Raw genomic sequence first — 14,664 nt, forward strand, 5'->3', positions numbered from 1 at the left:
TTATATATACTACAAACAGCAAAGGTCCCAGCACTGATCCCTGCGGAACACCACTAGCCACAGCCCTTCATTCAGAAAAACACCCATCCACTGTTACCCTCTGTCTTCTGTGACTGAGCCAGTTCTGTATCCATCTTGCCAGCTCACCTCTGATCCCGTGTGACTTCACCTTTTGCACCAGTCTGCCATGCGGGGCCTTGTCAAAGGCTTTACTGAAGTCCATATATACAACATCCACCGCCCTTCCCTCATCAATCATCTTCGTCACTTCCTCAAAAAACTCAATCAAATTAGTAAGACAGGACCTCCCCTTCACAAAACCATGCTGCCTCTTGCTAATAAGTTCGTTTGTTTGCAAATGGGAGTAAATCCTGTCCCGAAGAATCCTCTCTAATAGTTTCCCTACCACTGACGTAAGGCTCACCGGCCTATAATTTCCTGGATTATCCTTACCACCCTTCTTAAACAAAGGAACAACATTGGCTATTCTCCAGTCCTCTGGGACCTCACCTGTAGCCAATGAGGTTGTAAAGATTTCTGTCAAGGCCCCAGCAATTTCTTCCCTTGCCTCCCTCAGTATTCTAGGGTAGATCCCATTAGGCCCTGGGGACTTATCTACCTTAGTGCTTTGCAAGACACCCAACACCTCCTCCGTTTTGATAATGAGATGACTGAGACTATCTGCACTCCCTTCCCTCGGCTCATCATCCACCAAGTCCTTCTCCTTGGTGAATACTGATGCAAAGTACTCATTTAGCACCTCACCCATTTCCTCTGGCTCCACGCATAGATTCCCATCTCTGTCCTTGAGTGGGCCAACCCTTTCCCTGGTTACCCTCTTGCTCTTTATATATGGATAAAAAGCCTTGGGATTTTCCTTAATCCTGTTTGCCAATGACTTTTCATGACCCCTTTTAGCCCTCCTAACTCCTTGCTTAAGTTCCTTCCTACTGTCTTTATATTCCTCAAGTGCTTCGTCTGTTCCTAGCCTTCCAGCCCTTACAAATGCTTCCTTTTTCTTTTTGACTAGGCTCACAATATCCCGCGTCATCCAAGGTTCCCGAAACTTGCCAAACTTATCCTTCTTCCTCACAGGAACATGCTGGTCCTGGATTCTAATCAGCTGATGTTTGAAAGACTCCCACATGTCAGATGTTGATTTACCCTCAAACAGCCGCCCCCAATCTAAATTCTTCAGTTCCTGCCTAATATTGTTATAATTAGCCTTCCCCCAATTTAGCACCTTCACCCGAGGACTACTCATCCTTATCCACAAAGTACCTTAAAACTTATGGAATTATGGTCACTGCTCCCGAAATGCTCACCCACTGAAACTTCGACCACCTGGCCAGGCTCATTCCCCAATACCAGGTCCAGAATGGCCCCATCCCTATTTGGACTATCTACATACTGTTTCAAGAAGCCCTCCTGGATGCTCCTCACAAATTCTGCCCCATCCAAGCCCCTAGCACTAAGTGAGTCCCAGTCAATATTGGGGAAGTTAAAATCACCCACCATTACAACCCTGTTACCTTTACATCTTTCCATAATATGTCTACATATCTGCTCCTCTACCTCCCGCTGGCTGTTGGGAGGCCTATAGTAAACCCCCAACATCGTGACTGCACCCTTCCTATTCCTGAGCTCCACCCATATTGCATCGCTGCATGACCCCTCCGAGGTGTCCTCCCGCAGTACAGCTGTGATATTCTCCTTAACCAGTAATGCAACTCCCCCACCCCTTTTACATCCCCCTCTATCCCGCCTGAAGCTTCTAAAGCCTGGAACATCTAGCTGCCACTCCTGCCCTTCCCTCAACCAAGTCTCTGTAATAGCAACAACATCATATTTCCAAGTACTAATCCAAGCTCTAAGTTCATCTGCCTTACCTGTTATACTTCTCGCGTTGAAACAAATGCACTTCAGACCACCAGTCCCGCTGTGCTCAGCAACATCTCCCTGCCTGCTCTTCCTCTTAGTCCTACTGGCCTTATTTACTATGTCCTGCTCATTTACTTCACTAGCTGTCCTACTGCTCTGGTTCCCACCTGACTATAGAGTCCCCTATAACTATTGCTCTTCTGTGCTTTGTCCCTCCCTGCTGAACAACAGTGCCAGCCATGCTGCCACTGCTCTGGCTGCTGCTGTTTTCCCCTGATCGGCCATCTCCCCCGCAACAGTATCCAAAACGGTATACTTGTTAGAGAGGGGGATAACCACAGGGGATTCCTGCACTGAGTGCCTGCCCCTTCTAGCGGTCACCCATCTATCTGCCTGCACCTTGGGCGTAACCACTTCTCTAAAACTCCTGCCTATGACGCTTTCCGCCACCTGCCTGCTCCTAAATGCATCCAATTGCCGCTCCAACCGATCCATGCAGTCTGTGAGGAGCTGCAGCTGGGTACACTTCCTGCAGATGTAGTCGCCCAGAACGCTGGAAGCGTCACGGACTTCCCACATCTCACAGGTGAAGCACTTCACCCCTCTAACTGACATTTCTATCACTAATTAGTTAATTGATATAAAATAAATAAATACTTATTAAATCCTTACTAAATTATGATACACTTCACTATGTGGTCCCTCGTGCTAGATTTCTACAATAAATATTAAATGCTATCTGAATACAGTAATCGCCTCCCTCTGGTTTAGTTACTCTACTTATTAATTAGTTAATTAGTGTTTTAATCAATTTTTATCAGTTTTATTTTCAAATTCAGTACAGATTCCCTACCAGCCAATCAGGTCACAGCTTTCCTGTGACGTCACTTTTTCAGTTTTTTTTCCCCACCCTTGGTAACTGACTCCGTATACTCACCGCTCCGGAACTCCGCCCTCCGAGTCTGCTCCGAGAATCCCCGAGGTAAGTTTTTTTTATATACTCACCGCTCTGGAACTCCGCCCTCTGAGTCTGCTCCGAGAATCCCCGAGGTAAGTTTTTTTTTATATACTCACCTCTCTGGGACTCCGCCCTCCGAGTAAAGTTAAGGTATGGCAAGGCAGCACTGTGGCACGTGGGAAGTCATGGATGCACCACATGTCCGAGACAAACACATCAGCAGGAAGTGTCACCGGCTGCAGAAGCTTGAGCTCCAAATTTCGAAACTTGAGCAGCGGCTGGAGTCACTGTTGTGCATCCGCGAGGCGGAGGACTACGTGGATAGGACATTTAAGGAGGTGGTCACACCACAGATTAGGATCATGCATGTAGATGGGGAATGGTTGATCACCAGCCAGTCTAAGAGAACCAGGCAGGTCATGCAGGAGTCGGTTTTCCATTTTGGATACTGGTGAGGGTGTTGGTTCCTCTGAAGAGTGCAGTCAGAGCCAAGTTTGTGGCACCACAGGTGGCTCAGCTGCACAGGAACATAAAAACGTAAGAAATAGGAGCAGGAGTAGGCCATTCAGCCCCTCAAGCCCACCCCGAAGAGGAGTAGAAGAGCAGTAGTGATAGGGGATTCATTAGTTAGAGGAACAGCCAGGCGTTTCTGCAGCACTAAACTTGACTTCAGGATGGTGTGTTGCCTCGCTGGTGCCAGAATCAAGGATGTCACGGAGAGGCTGCAGGATATTCTTCTGGGGGACGGTGAACAGTCAGAGATCGTGTTCTACATTGGTACCAATGACGTAGGTAAGAAGGGGGATGAGGTCCTGAAAGCAGATTTTAGGGAGCGAGGAAGGAGATTAAAAAGCAGGACCTCAAAAGCAGTAATCTCAGGATTACTGCTGGTCCCACATGCAAGTGAACATTGGAATAGGAGAATTGGCCGATTGAACATGTGACTGGACAACTGGTGTAGAAGGGAGGGCATCAGATTTCTGAGACATTGGGACCAGTTTTGGGGCAGCTGGGACCTGTACAAGATGGACAGGTTGCATCTTAGCAGGACTAGGATGAATATGCTTGCAGGGAGATTTGCTAGTGCTGTTGGGGAGGGTTTAAACTAAATTATCAGGGGGTTAGGAACCTGAGAGGGAGCTCAGATTGGAGGGAAGCAAAACTGGTAACTAGTCAGGGGTGTGGGAACCAGGAGCAAGTATTAGAGAGGAATACCAAGGTGCACAGAATACTGGGGGAGATAGATAGCATGAGAGTAGGGAATAGTACATTATTAGGTGGGGTCAGAGTAAGGGAGAAAGTAATAAAGTCTGAATCAGGGTTAATATGCATTTATGACTGCACGGAGTGAGGTTAATAAGACAGGTGAGGTACAGGCACAGATTTCCTTGTGGAAATATGATGTTGTGGCTAAAACAGAGACCTGGCTCAAAGAAGGGCAGGACTTGGTGTTAAATATTTCTGGATACAAGGTGTTCAGGAAAGATAGGAAAGGGAAAAAAGGGGGAGGGGTGGCGGTATTGACTAAGGAGAGCATTGCAGTGCTGGAGAAAAAGGATGTCCCAGAGGGGTCGAGGGCAGAGTCAATTTGGCTAGAGCTAAGGAACAAGAAAGGTGCAGTTACATTGCTTGGTGTTGTCTATAGGTCACCAGCTAGTGGGAAGGAGTGGAGGAACAAATTTGCAAGGAAATTACAGAGAGGTGCAAAATTATAGGGTAGTTTTAATGGGGGACTTTAATTATCCATAGACTGGGATACTAGTAGTATAAAGGGCAGTGAAGGGCAAGAGTTCCTAGAGTGCATTCAGGAAAATTTCTACAACAGTATGTTGCTAGTCCAACAAGAAAGGAGGCACTGCTAGACCTGGTTCTTGGGAATGAGGTGGGCCAAGTGGATCAAGTATCAGTAGGAGAGCATTTAGGAGATAGTGATCATTGTATCATAAGGTTTAGGCTGACTATGGAAAAGGACAAGGAGCAATCCAGGGTAAGAATAATTAACATAACCCGTGACCACATGTTCACTTCATTCCTTCACTGGTCATGTGGTTCAGCCTCCGAGAACATTGGGGGGGGGTAATCATACCCTGACAATGTACACTTGCCTTTTGCCATTTTCTACAATGGCCTTTAGGATTTTAGTTTTCCATCTGAAGTAATTGTTTTCATTTCCAACCTTCACCTTTAGACAACCATTCTCTGCTAGCATATTATATTCTAGAAAGCCAGGTACTGAAGGATGTCATAGGTATTTAGAAAAACACAGCAACAGTGATTTTAGGGCTGAAATCCTTAAAGAGAAAGAAAGGAAGGAAGGACTTGCATTTATACAGTGATTTTCACAACCACTGGACATCTGAACTTTACAGTCAATGAAGTACTTTTAAAGTGTAGTCACTGCTGTAATGTAGGAAATAAGCAATAATAGGATGATAGACAAAGTCACGTAAAACATTTGAAATGGTTTATTTTATGAGGTTTCACTAGGGTTTTCACACATGATGTTTGATTGCATTTCATTGCAACTTAATTATAAATTGGTTTTTAAATTTGATCTTTTTACAATTTGATAGGGAAACAAGGAAATAGACAAAATGAATCCAGTGCTTGACTTCTTGGTTACTGCATCAGAAAGCAACTTGGAGACTTTAGTACAGAGTCAAATGCTGACAAATGAAACAGCACCTATGAACAGCAATTTAGAGCACCCTGACATAGGCTGCACATCTCTCACTGGAACTGCTCAGAAGGGTAATACAGAGGTAAGAACCATAATTGTATCATACTTTTACTAACACTTTTGTTGTGGCCTATGTTAGCCTTTCTTTATGACTTTTGTAAGGTTGCATCTTACGACTGTATAGATTGAAGTTTCCATATGCGAAATAGTATTTACTCTCTTGATGGCTCAGAATGGCCAATTCTTCTCTTGAAAGTGGCATTGCAGGAAGCACGTTTCAGGAAATCACTGGAATATAGCTTGTGATTTTTAAAAATCATGTATTGTAATAGGCAGAAAGTCGCAATTGGGCACCCATGATTGCTCAAAATGCAGTCTTTGGAATTGGTGGAGTGCAGAATTAGACTCATAGAGAGATACAGCACTGAAACAGGCCCTTTGGCCCATTGAGTCTGAGCTGACCAACAACCACCCTAATCCTACATTAATCCCATATTCCCTACCACATCCCCACCATTCTCCTACCACCTACCTACACTAGGGGTAATTTACAATGGCCAATTTACCTATCAACCTGCAAGTCTTTGGACGTGGGAGGAAACTGGAGCACCTGGCGGAAACCCATGCGGTCACAGGGAGAACTTGCAAACTCTGCACAGGCAGTACCCAGAACTGTGTGTTTCACTCCTAAGCCTAAATTCCTGAGGCAGCTCTTCAACATCAGTATCCACAAAGCATAGGGTTTTATGTCCTGCAACAGTCTTCTCTGACACTTTGAATTGCATTTTTTACAGCCAAAATTGTGACAGTAATGTTTGACTCTTCATGTCCCAAAGCAGCAAGCAATTTCTCATGTTCTGATGAAGGGTCACTGACCTGAAACGTTAACTCTGTTTCTCTCTCCACAGATGCTGCAGGACCTGCTGAGTATTTCCAGCATTTCTTGTTTTTGTTGTTGGAGCAATTTCTCATCCACTAATAGGGGAACTTCCAGTGAGAGGCATTGCCAATGCCTGGGTTTACTTTGTGTATTTAAATTAAGCTGACCCCAGAAAATATTGTGGGGTCAGTGCTAGTGTCATCTGGCTGGTGAAGGATCCACCCCATCATACTTCGATGACATCATGTACCTAAGGAAAATGCAAGCTAAACCATCAATCAAAGAATATTTGTTGCTATGGCAACTCTAATTGAATTCTAATATTTAAGCAAATTATTCTTTTCAAGTATATAACTCATGCATATAAATCATACTTTATAAGTAAATATGGTGGAACTGACTTGGTTACAATTTTTGTTAATGTCAAGGAGAAAAAGAAAGCACAAAGAAAGAAAGAAAACGGTTAAAAGTAAATCAATAGACAGCAGCTTGTTGGTTAGTAATAATTTCACAACGGGTTAAAATGACCTGTAAAACCTATATCGATTTTCCACTGGTATTGAAAGTAAAGCATTTATCAGATTCTTCAGATCTAAGATCGATGGTCTACTTTTTTATTTTTGTGATCAGCACAATAGAAGCTTTATCACTGTTCTGGGTTATTTGCTTGCTTTTGAAGAAGGAGGTAGATATCATTCTTTTAAATCACAACAGTGAAACAGCCATACATGTGGCTAATTCTGTTGTCCAGGGAATCCTGCTGTCTGCTGTAACCAGAACCAGCTTTTCCAACAGGTGTCGGTTATAGACTACCTGGCTTGGGGATCTCCATCAACTCCAACAGGTGCTGGTAGGTGTTGTAATGTAACAAATAATAGTATTATGGTTTCATCTATGATGTAATCTTTGTCACTGAAAGGAAGTGAAAGGAGCAAACAATGGCTGTGTAACCCAGTTGCAATTAATTTAATTAGAGAGAGGCAGGCAAAATAGTAAAGGTTTGAGTGGAATAACTACAAATTAAACACCATCTGCTGATTGCTGCAATAGATTAAAAATGAATTGGGCTTGGTGTCGATTTTTGGTTGAGCTTTGTTGCTTTGTATTCATTTCCTATGTAATTCAAGTGATTACAGACAGGTGAATATTGTATGTCTATTGCAGTTTTTAAATTTAATTCTCGGGATGTGGGCTGGTAATGGGATCCGTAGCTGCCCTGAGAAGATGGTGGTGGGTCTGTTTCTTGAACAGCCTTCTTCTTGAACCAAGTGACTCGCTAGGTATATTCAGAGGGTGGTTACAAGTCAGTCACATTAGTGTAACACAAGAGTTACATGTAGCCCAGACTGGGTCAAGACAGCAGGTTTCCTTCCTTTAAGGATATCAGAGAATACAACAGCTTCATGGCCACTTTTACTGATACCAATTTTTTATTTCCAGATTTTTTAAAACTGAATTCAAATTCTCAAACTGCCATAGCAGGGATATGGCTTACATTAATATAAAAGCAAAATACTGCGGATGCTGGAAATCGGAAACAAAAACAAGAAATGCTGGAATCACTCAGCAGGTCTGGCAGCATCTGTGGAAAGAGAAGCAGAGTTAACATTTCGGGTCAGTGACCCTTCTTCGGAACTAGCAAATATTAGAAATGTCAAAGGTTATAAGCAAGTGAGGTGGGGCTGGGGCAAGAGATAACAGAGGAGAAGGTGTAGATTGGACAAGACCACATAGCTGATCAAAAGGTCATGGAGCAAAGGCAAACAATATGTTAATGGTGTGTTGAAAGACAAAGCATTAGTACAGATAAGGTGTTAACGGACTGAAGATTGAACAGCAGCAAGTACAACCATGAAAAAAAACAGTGGGTAAGCAAACTGAACAAACTAAAATGAAATGAAATAAACACAAAAAAAAAATGGTAAAAAATGTAAAAAAGAAAAAAAGAAAAAAAAAGAGAAAAAATAACTAAAAATAAAAGTAAAATGGGGGGCCCGTCATGCTCTGAAATGATTGAACTCAATGTTTAGTCCGGCAGGCTGTAGTGTGCCTAATTGGTAAATGAGATGCTGTTCCTCGAGCTTGCGTTGATGTTCACTGGAACACTGCAGCAATCCCAGGACAGAGATGTGAGCATGAGAGCAGGGGGGAGTGCTGAAATGGCAAGCAACCGGAAGCTCAGGGTCCTGCTTGCGGACTGAGTGGAGATGTTCCGCAAAGCGGTCACCCAGTCTGCGTATGACTTACATTCTCTGATTATTGGTCCATGCCTCTGGATTAAGAGTCTACTAGCGTAACAATTACATTACCATACCCAAATTGTCTATTGCAGTTTGCAAAATACATACACACTTTGAAAAATATATAGAACTTGTGTATAGTGCCTTTCATCTTTAAGCTACCGCCAAGTACTTCATAGCCAATTAATTACTTCCAAAGTGTAGTCCTCCTTTTGTAGGCAAATAGAGCAGCCATTGCACACAGCAATGTCCTACAAGCTACCATGAAACAAATAACCATTTAATCTGTTTTATAGTAGTGTTTGGAATGGGATAAATGCTGCTAAGAGAACTCCCCTGCTGTTTTTTGATTAGTGCTATGGAATCTTTTAAAGCCACCTATACAACAGGACAGTACCACAGTTCAACATCTCATATAAAAGAGTGCACCTCCAACAGTGCAACATCTATAATAATAATAATACTCATTTTTTTGTCTGTACAGACTGTTTTGATTGGTCAGTTTAAGGAGCGCATCTGTTGGTGGGTTTATTTGAGGGCGGCGCACGCAGAGGCAGATGGGGCACACAAAGGACTGGAGTGCGTGATGCACATGAGGCTGCCAACGATTGGTGGCGGCGGTGGCGGGGTGGGGTGGGGGGGTTGGTGAAGAACAAAAACAGTGTAAGATAAGGGGAGCCCAACAACAAAGTTATCCTGGCTGGCGAGATTGTTTCCATGGGATGCGATTGATGGGAGGGTTGGAGATGGCAAGGGGGGGATTGAGATGGCAAGAGTGGGATGGGGATGACATGGAAGGGATGGAAGGAATAGGATGGGGATGGCATGGGATAGGTGGATGAAATGATGGAATTGATTAAGCGTGGGAAAATGACAGGGAAAATTATTTGATACAACTTATTGTTCGAAAGCTATTCTTTGTGCTAAAATGAAGATGAACTAGATTTGAAAGAAAAAGTTTTAGAAAAGCTGTCAGGTGAATTAAAACAAACATCAGTGTTGATTCTATAGATGAAGAAGATAACAGTCTATACCCTCCAGAGTTTCTACATTGTCTAACTCCAATGGGCATGCCACCACACAAACGCAGACTCAAGGAAGGAGTACTTATGTTGCCAAAAACTTGAATCCTAAATAAGGAGTTTGTCATGGAACAAGATTGGTAGATAGGAAGCTGTTTTCTTCGACAATAGATGCTGAAATTATAACAGACAGATTTCAAGGAAATATTCCTCGAATAATATTGAGTCCATCAGATGTAAACATGCCTTTTCAACTCAGGTGAAAACAGGTCCCAATTAGACTTTCATATTCTATAAGTATAAACAAGTCACAAGGTCAGACTCTTAACAAAATTTGTATTTATATTCATAGGCCTGTTTATACACATGGACTGCTTTATGTAGCTTTTTCCAGAGAGAGAAATTTTGATTATGTTAAAGTCTTTGATGAAATAAGAACTAAAAATCCTGTATTTAAAGAAGTACTGTTGCAATAAATAATTTGACTGCAAATGTTTTGCAGGTCTCTGCTAGTTATCTCAATATTACACAGAAAATTCAGTTGGATTATGTGCTAACACTTCAATTAACTAATTGTTTCCATACTAACATTTTTCCTCGACAAGGTTTAGTTTGCATCTATACATACAAACTGTAACCCTACTCATGTACTCTTTAACAGCAAGATGCATACTTAAGATTCTTTGAAATTGAACTTAGAATTCCTGATAAATACATTTAGAAACAAAAGAAACAAGAAAACTTTTAACTAAAAATGCATTTTAGAAACAGGCTAGAAACAAATTTTGAAGATTGTGGCAAGAAACTATGCCTTCCATTTGAAGTCACTCAATAATACAGATGGAGTATTCGATATGAGGAAATGTTAAGAAAATTTGGCTTATCCTTAGAACTTAGATTTCAAAATCACCTAATGAAATTACGAAGAAGTTTGACAAAGTTGAACAGGCAAATTATCTTACCAACCTTCAATTTCTTTCTGCGTATTATGCTGCGTGAATGAAATAAGCCTTCCTTGCCAAATTATCAAAAAAGAAGACAGGTCATGCACTAACAATTGTTTATTAACTTCAGAATCATATTTAGCAACACCTAAATTAAATATTGAGTGCACAAATAATTAGTAGATAGGGTTACTTACAAAATGAACAATAGAGTTCATAAAAGCAGTTGTGTCACTGTAACTCAGCATTAGCTGCTTTATTGATCATTAATTTATGGTCAAGACCAGTGTCTGAGATTGATATATATTAGTGAGATTAATTTAGGATTATGCTTCTTAGATAGCTGACAAGTTAACTGAATTATATAGCCAGTTTTCTTTTATTTGTTCATGGGATGTGGACGTCGCTGGCTAGGCCACTATATATTGCACATCCCTAATTGCCCTTGAGAAGGTGGTGGTGAGCTGCCTTCTTGAACCGCTGCAGTCCTTGGGATATAGGTATACTAACAGTTCTGTTAGGAAGGGAGTTCCAGGATTTTGACCCAGTGACAGCGAAGGAATGGCAATATAGTTCCAAGTCAGGATGATGTGTGGCTTGGAGGGGAACTTGCAGGTGGTGGTGTTCCCATGCATCTGCTGCCCTTGTCCTTTTAGGTGGTAGAGGTCGCGGATTTGGAAGGTGCTGTCGAAGGAGCCTTGGTGAGTTGCTGCAGTTCATCTTGTAGATGGTACATACTGCTGCCACTGTGCGTCGGTGATGAATGGAGTAAATGTTGAAGGTGGTGGATGGGGTGCCAATCAAGCAGACTGCTTTGTCCTGGATAGTGTTGAGCTTCTTGAGTGTTTTTGGAGCTGCACCAAATCAGGCAATTACCTGTGCCTTGTAGATGGTGGTCAGGCATTGGGGAGACAGGAGGTGTTACCAGCCACAGAATTCCTAGCCTCTGACCTGCACTTGTAGCCATGGTATTTATGTCCAGTTTAGTTTCTGGTCAATGGTAACCCCTAGGATGTTGATAGGGAGGGATTCAGAGATGGTAATGCCATTGAATATCAAAGGGAGATGGTTAGATTCTCCCTTGTTGTAGATGGTCATTGCCTGGTACTTGTCTAATGTGAATGTTACTTGTCACTTATCAGGTCTTGCTGCATCTGGACATGGACTGCTTCAGTATCTTAAGAGTCGCAAATGTACTGAGCATTGTGCAATCATCAGCGATCATCCCCACTTCTGACCTTATGAAGGAGGGAAGGTCATTGATGAAGCAGCTGAAGATGGTTGGGCCTAGGACACTACCCTGAGGAACTGCTGCACTGAAGTCCAACAACTACAATCATCTTTCTTTGTGCTAGTTATGACTCCAACCAGTGGAGAGGTTTCCTCCGATTCCCATTGACTCATTTTGCAAGGGCTCCTTGATGGCATATTCCGTCAAATGCTGTCTTGATGTTAAGGGCAGTCACTCACACCTCACCTCTTGAGTTCATCTCTTTCGTCCGTGTTTGGACCAGGGTTGTAATGAGGTCAGGAGCCAAGTAGCCCTGGCAGAACCCAAGCTGTGCGTCACTGAGCAGGTTATTGCTGAGCAAGTGCCGCTTGATAGCACTGTCGACGACCCCTTCCATCACTTTGCTGATGATCGAGAGTAGACTGATAGGGTGATAATTGGCTGGCTTGAATTTGTCCTGCTTTTTGTGGACAGGAGATAACTGGGCAATTTTCCACATTGCAGGTTAAATGCCAATGTTGTAGCTGTACTGGAACACTGGATAGGGGAACGACTAGTTCTGGAGCACAAGTCTTCTGTACTATTGCTGGAATGTTGTCAGGGCCCATAGCCTTTGTAGTATCCAGTGCTTTCAGACGTTTCCTGATATCATGTGGAGTGAATCGGATTGGCTGAAGACTGGCATCTATGATGCTGGGGTCCTCAGGAAGGGGCCGAGATGGATCGTCTACTCAGCACTTCTGGCTGAAGATGGATGAAAATGCTTCAGCCTTGTCTTTTGCACTCATGTGTTGGACTCCCCTATCATTGAGGTTGGGGATACTTGTGGAGCTTCCTCCTCCTGTTATTTGTTTAATTGTCTACCGCCATTCACAACTAGATGAGGAGGGACTGCAGAGCTTAGAACTAATCCATTGGTTGTGGGATCACTTAGCCCTGTCCATTGCATGCTGCTTCTACTGGTTGGCGTGCAAGTAGTCCTGTTATAGCTTCACCAGGCTGACACCTCATTTTTAGGAATGCTTGGTGCTGTTCCTGGCATTCCCTCTTGTACTCTTCATTGAACCAGGGTTGGTCCCCCGGCTTGATGGTAATGGTAGAGTGGGGGTTATGCTGGGCCATGAGGTTACAGGTTGCTGCTGCTGATGGCCCATAGCGCCTCATGGATGCCCAGTTTTGAGTTGCTAGATCTGTTTGAAATCTATCCCATCTAGCACGGTGGTAGTGCCACACAACACGATGGCGGGTATCCTCAATGTGAAGATGAGACATCATCTCCACAAGGACTGTGCGGTGGTCACTCCTACCAATACTGTCATGGACAGATGCATCTGCAACATGTAGATTGGTGAGGTTTTTCCCTCTTGTTGGTTCCCTCACCACCTGCCGCAGACCCAGTCTAGCAGCCTTTCGGACCTGGCCAGCTCAGTCAGTAGTGGTGCTACCAAGCCACTCTTGGTGATGGACATTGAAGACCCCCACCCACAGTATGTTCTGTGCCCTTGCTACCCTCAGTGCTTCTTCCACTTTGTGTTCAAAGGGGCGGGTTGGGGGGGTGGATGCGGGTGGTAGGTGGTAAGCAGCAGGAGGTTTCCTTGCCCATGTTTGACCTGAGACTTCATGGCGTCCGGAGTCAATTGAAGACTCCCAGTTCAACTTCCTCCCGACTATACCACTGTGCCGCCACCTCTGGTGAGTCTGTCCTGCTGGTGGGTTTATCGTTTATCATGAGGGGAATTGAATACAAAAGTAGGGAGGTTATGTTTCAGCTACACAGGGCATTGGTGAGACCACATCTGGAGCACAGTATGGTCTCCTTATTCAAGGAAGAATGTAAATGCGTTGGAGGCAGTACAGAGAAGGTTTACTAGACCAGTACCTGGAAGGGTGGGCTGTCTTATGGGGACAGATTGGACAGGCTAGGCTTTTATCCATTGGAATTTAGAAGAGTAAGAGACAACTTGAGTGAAACATATAAGATCCTGAGGGGTCTTGACAGGGTGGATGTGGAAAGGATGTTTCCTCATGTGAGAGAATCTAGAACTAGGGGTCACTGTTTAAAAATAAGGGCTCGCCCATTTAAGACAGAGATGAGGAGAAATTTTTTCTCTCAGAGGGTCGTGAGTCTTCGGAATTCTCTTCCTCAAAAGGCAGTGGAAGCAGAGTCTTTGAATATTTTTAAGGCAGAGGTAGATAGATTCTTGATAAGCCAGTGGGTGGAAGGTTATCGGGGGTAGGTGGAAATGTGGAGTAATCAGTTCAGCCATGAACTTATTGAATGGCAGAACAGGCTCGAGGGGCCAAGTAGCCGACTCCTGCTCCTAATTTGTCTGTTCGTTTGTTTGACATACCCAGGGATGGTGATGGTGGTGTCTGGGATATTGTCTGTAAGGTATGATTCGTGAGTATGACTATGTCAGGATGTTGCTTGACTAGTCTGTGGGACAACTCTCTCAATTTTGGCACAAGCCCAAGACATTCGTAAGGAGGACTTTGCAGGGTTGACAGGGCTGGGTTTGTCGTTTTCATTTCCAGTGCCTAGTTCAATGCTGGATGGTCCTTCGGTTTAATTCCTTTACTTAGACTTCATAGCAGTTTGATTCAACTGAGTGGCTTGCTAAGACATTTCAGAGGGCATTTAAGAATAAACCACATTGCTGTGGATCTGGAGTCACGTGCAAGCCAGACCAGGTAAGGACGGCAGATTTTGTTCCTTAAGGAACATTAGTGAACCGGATGGGTTTTTACAGCAATTGACAATGGTTTTATGGACAGCATTAGACTAGCTTTTTAATTCCAGATTTATTAATTGAATTCAAATTTCACCA

General features: G+C 43.4%; 1 protein-coding gene across 4 annotated transcripts in view; it reads left to right on the plus strand.

Annotated features, from left to right (window-relative positions):
* The window catches only part of map3k19 (mitogen-activated protein kinase kinase kinase 19), a 109,898-nt gene that overhangs the window by 18,805 nt on the left and 76,429 nt on the right, over positions 1–14,664 (plus strand). For all 4 annotated transcript variants that reach the window (XM_068035069.1, XM_068035071.1, XM_068035072.1 and 1 more), the window contains exon 2: positions 5,413–5,601. In XM_068035069.1, the coding sequence (XP_067891170.1) occupies positions 5,413–5,601 (189 nt within the window). The remainder of the gene's footprint in view (positions 1–5,412; positions 5,602–14,664) is intronic.

The sequence above is a fragment of the Heterodontus francisci genome, chromosome 7 (genome assembly GCF_036365525.1).
Source record: "Heterodontus francisci isolate sHetFra1 chromosome 7, sHetFra1.hap1, whole genome shotgun sequence".
NCBI classification, from domain to species: Eukaryota; Metazoa; Chordata; class Chondrichthyes; order Heterodontiformes; family Heterodontidae; genus Heterodontus; species Heterodontus francisci.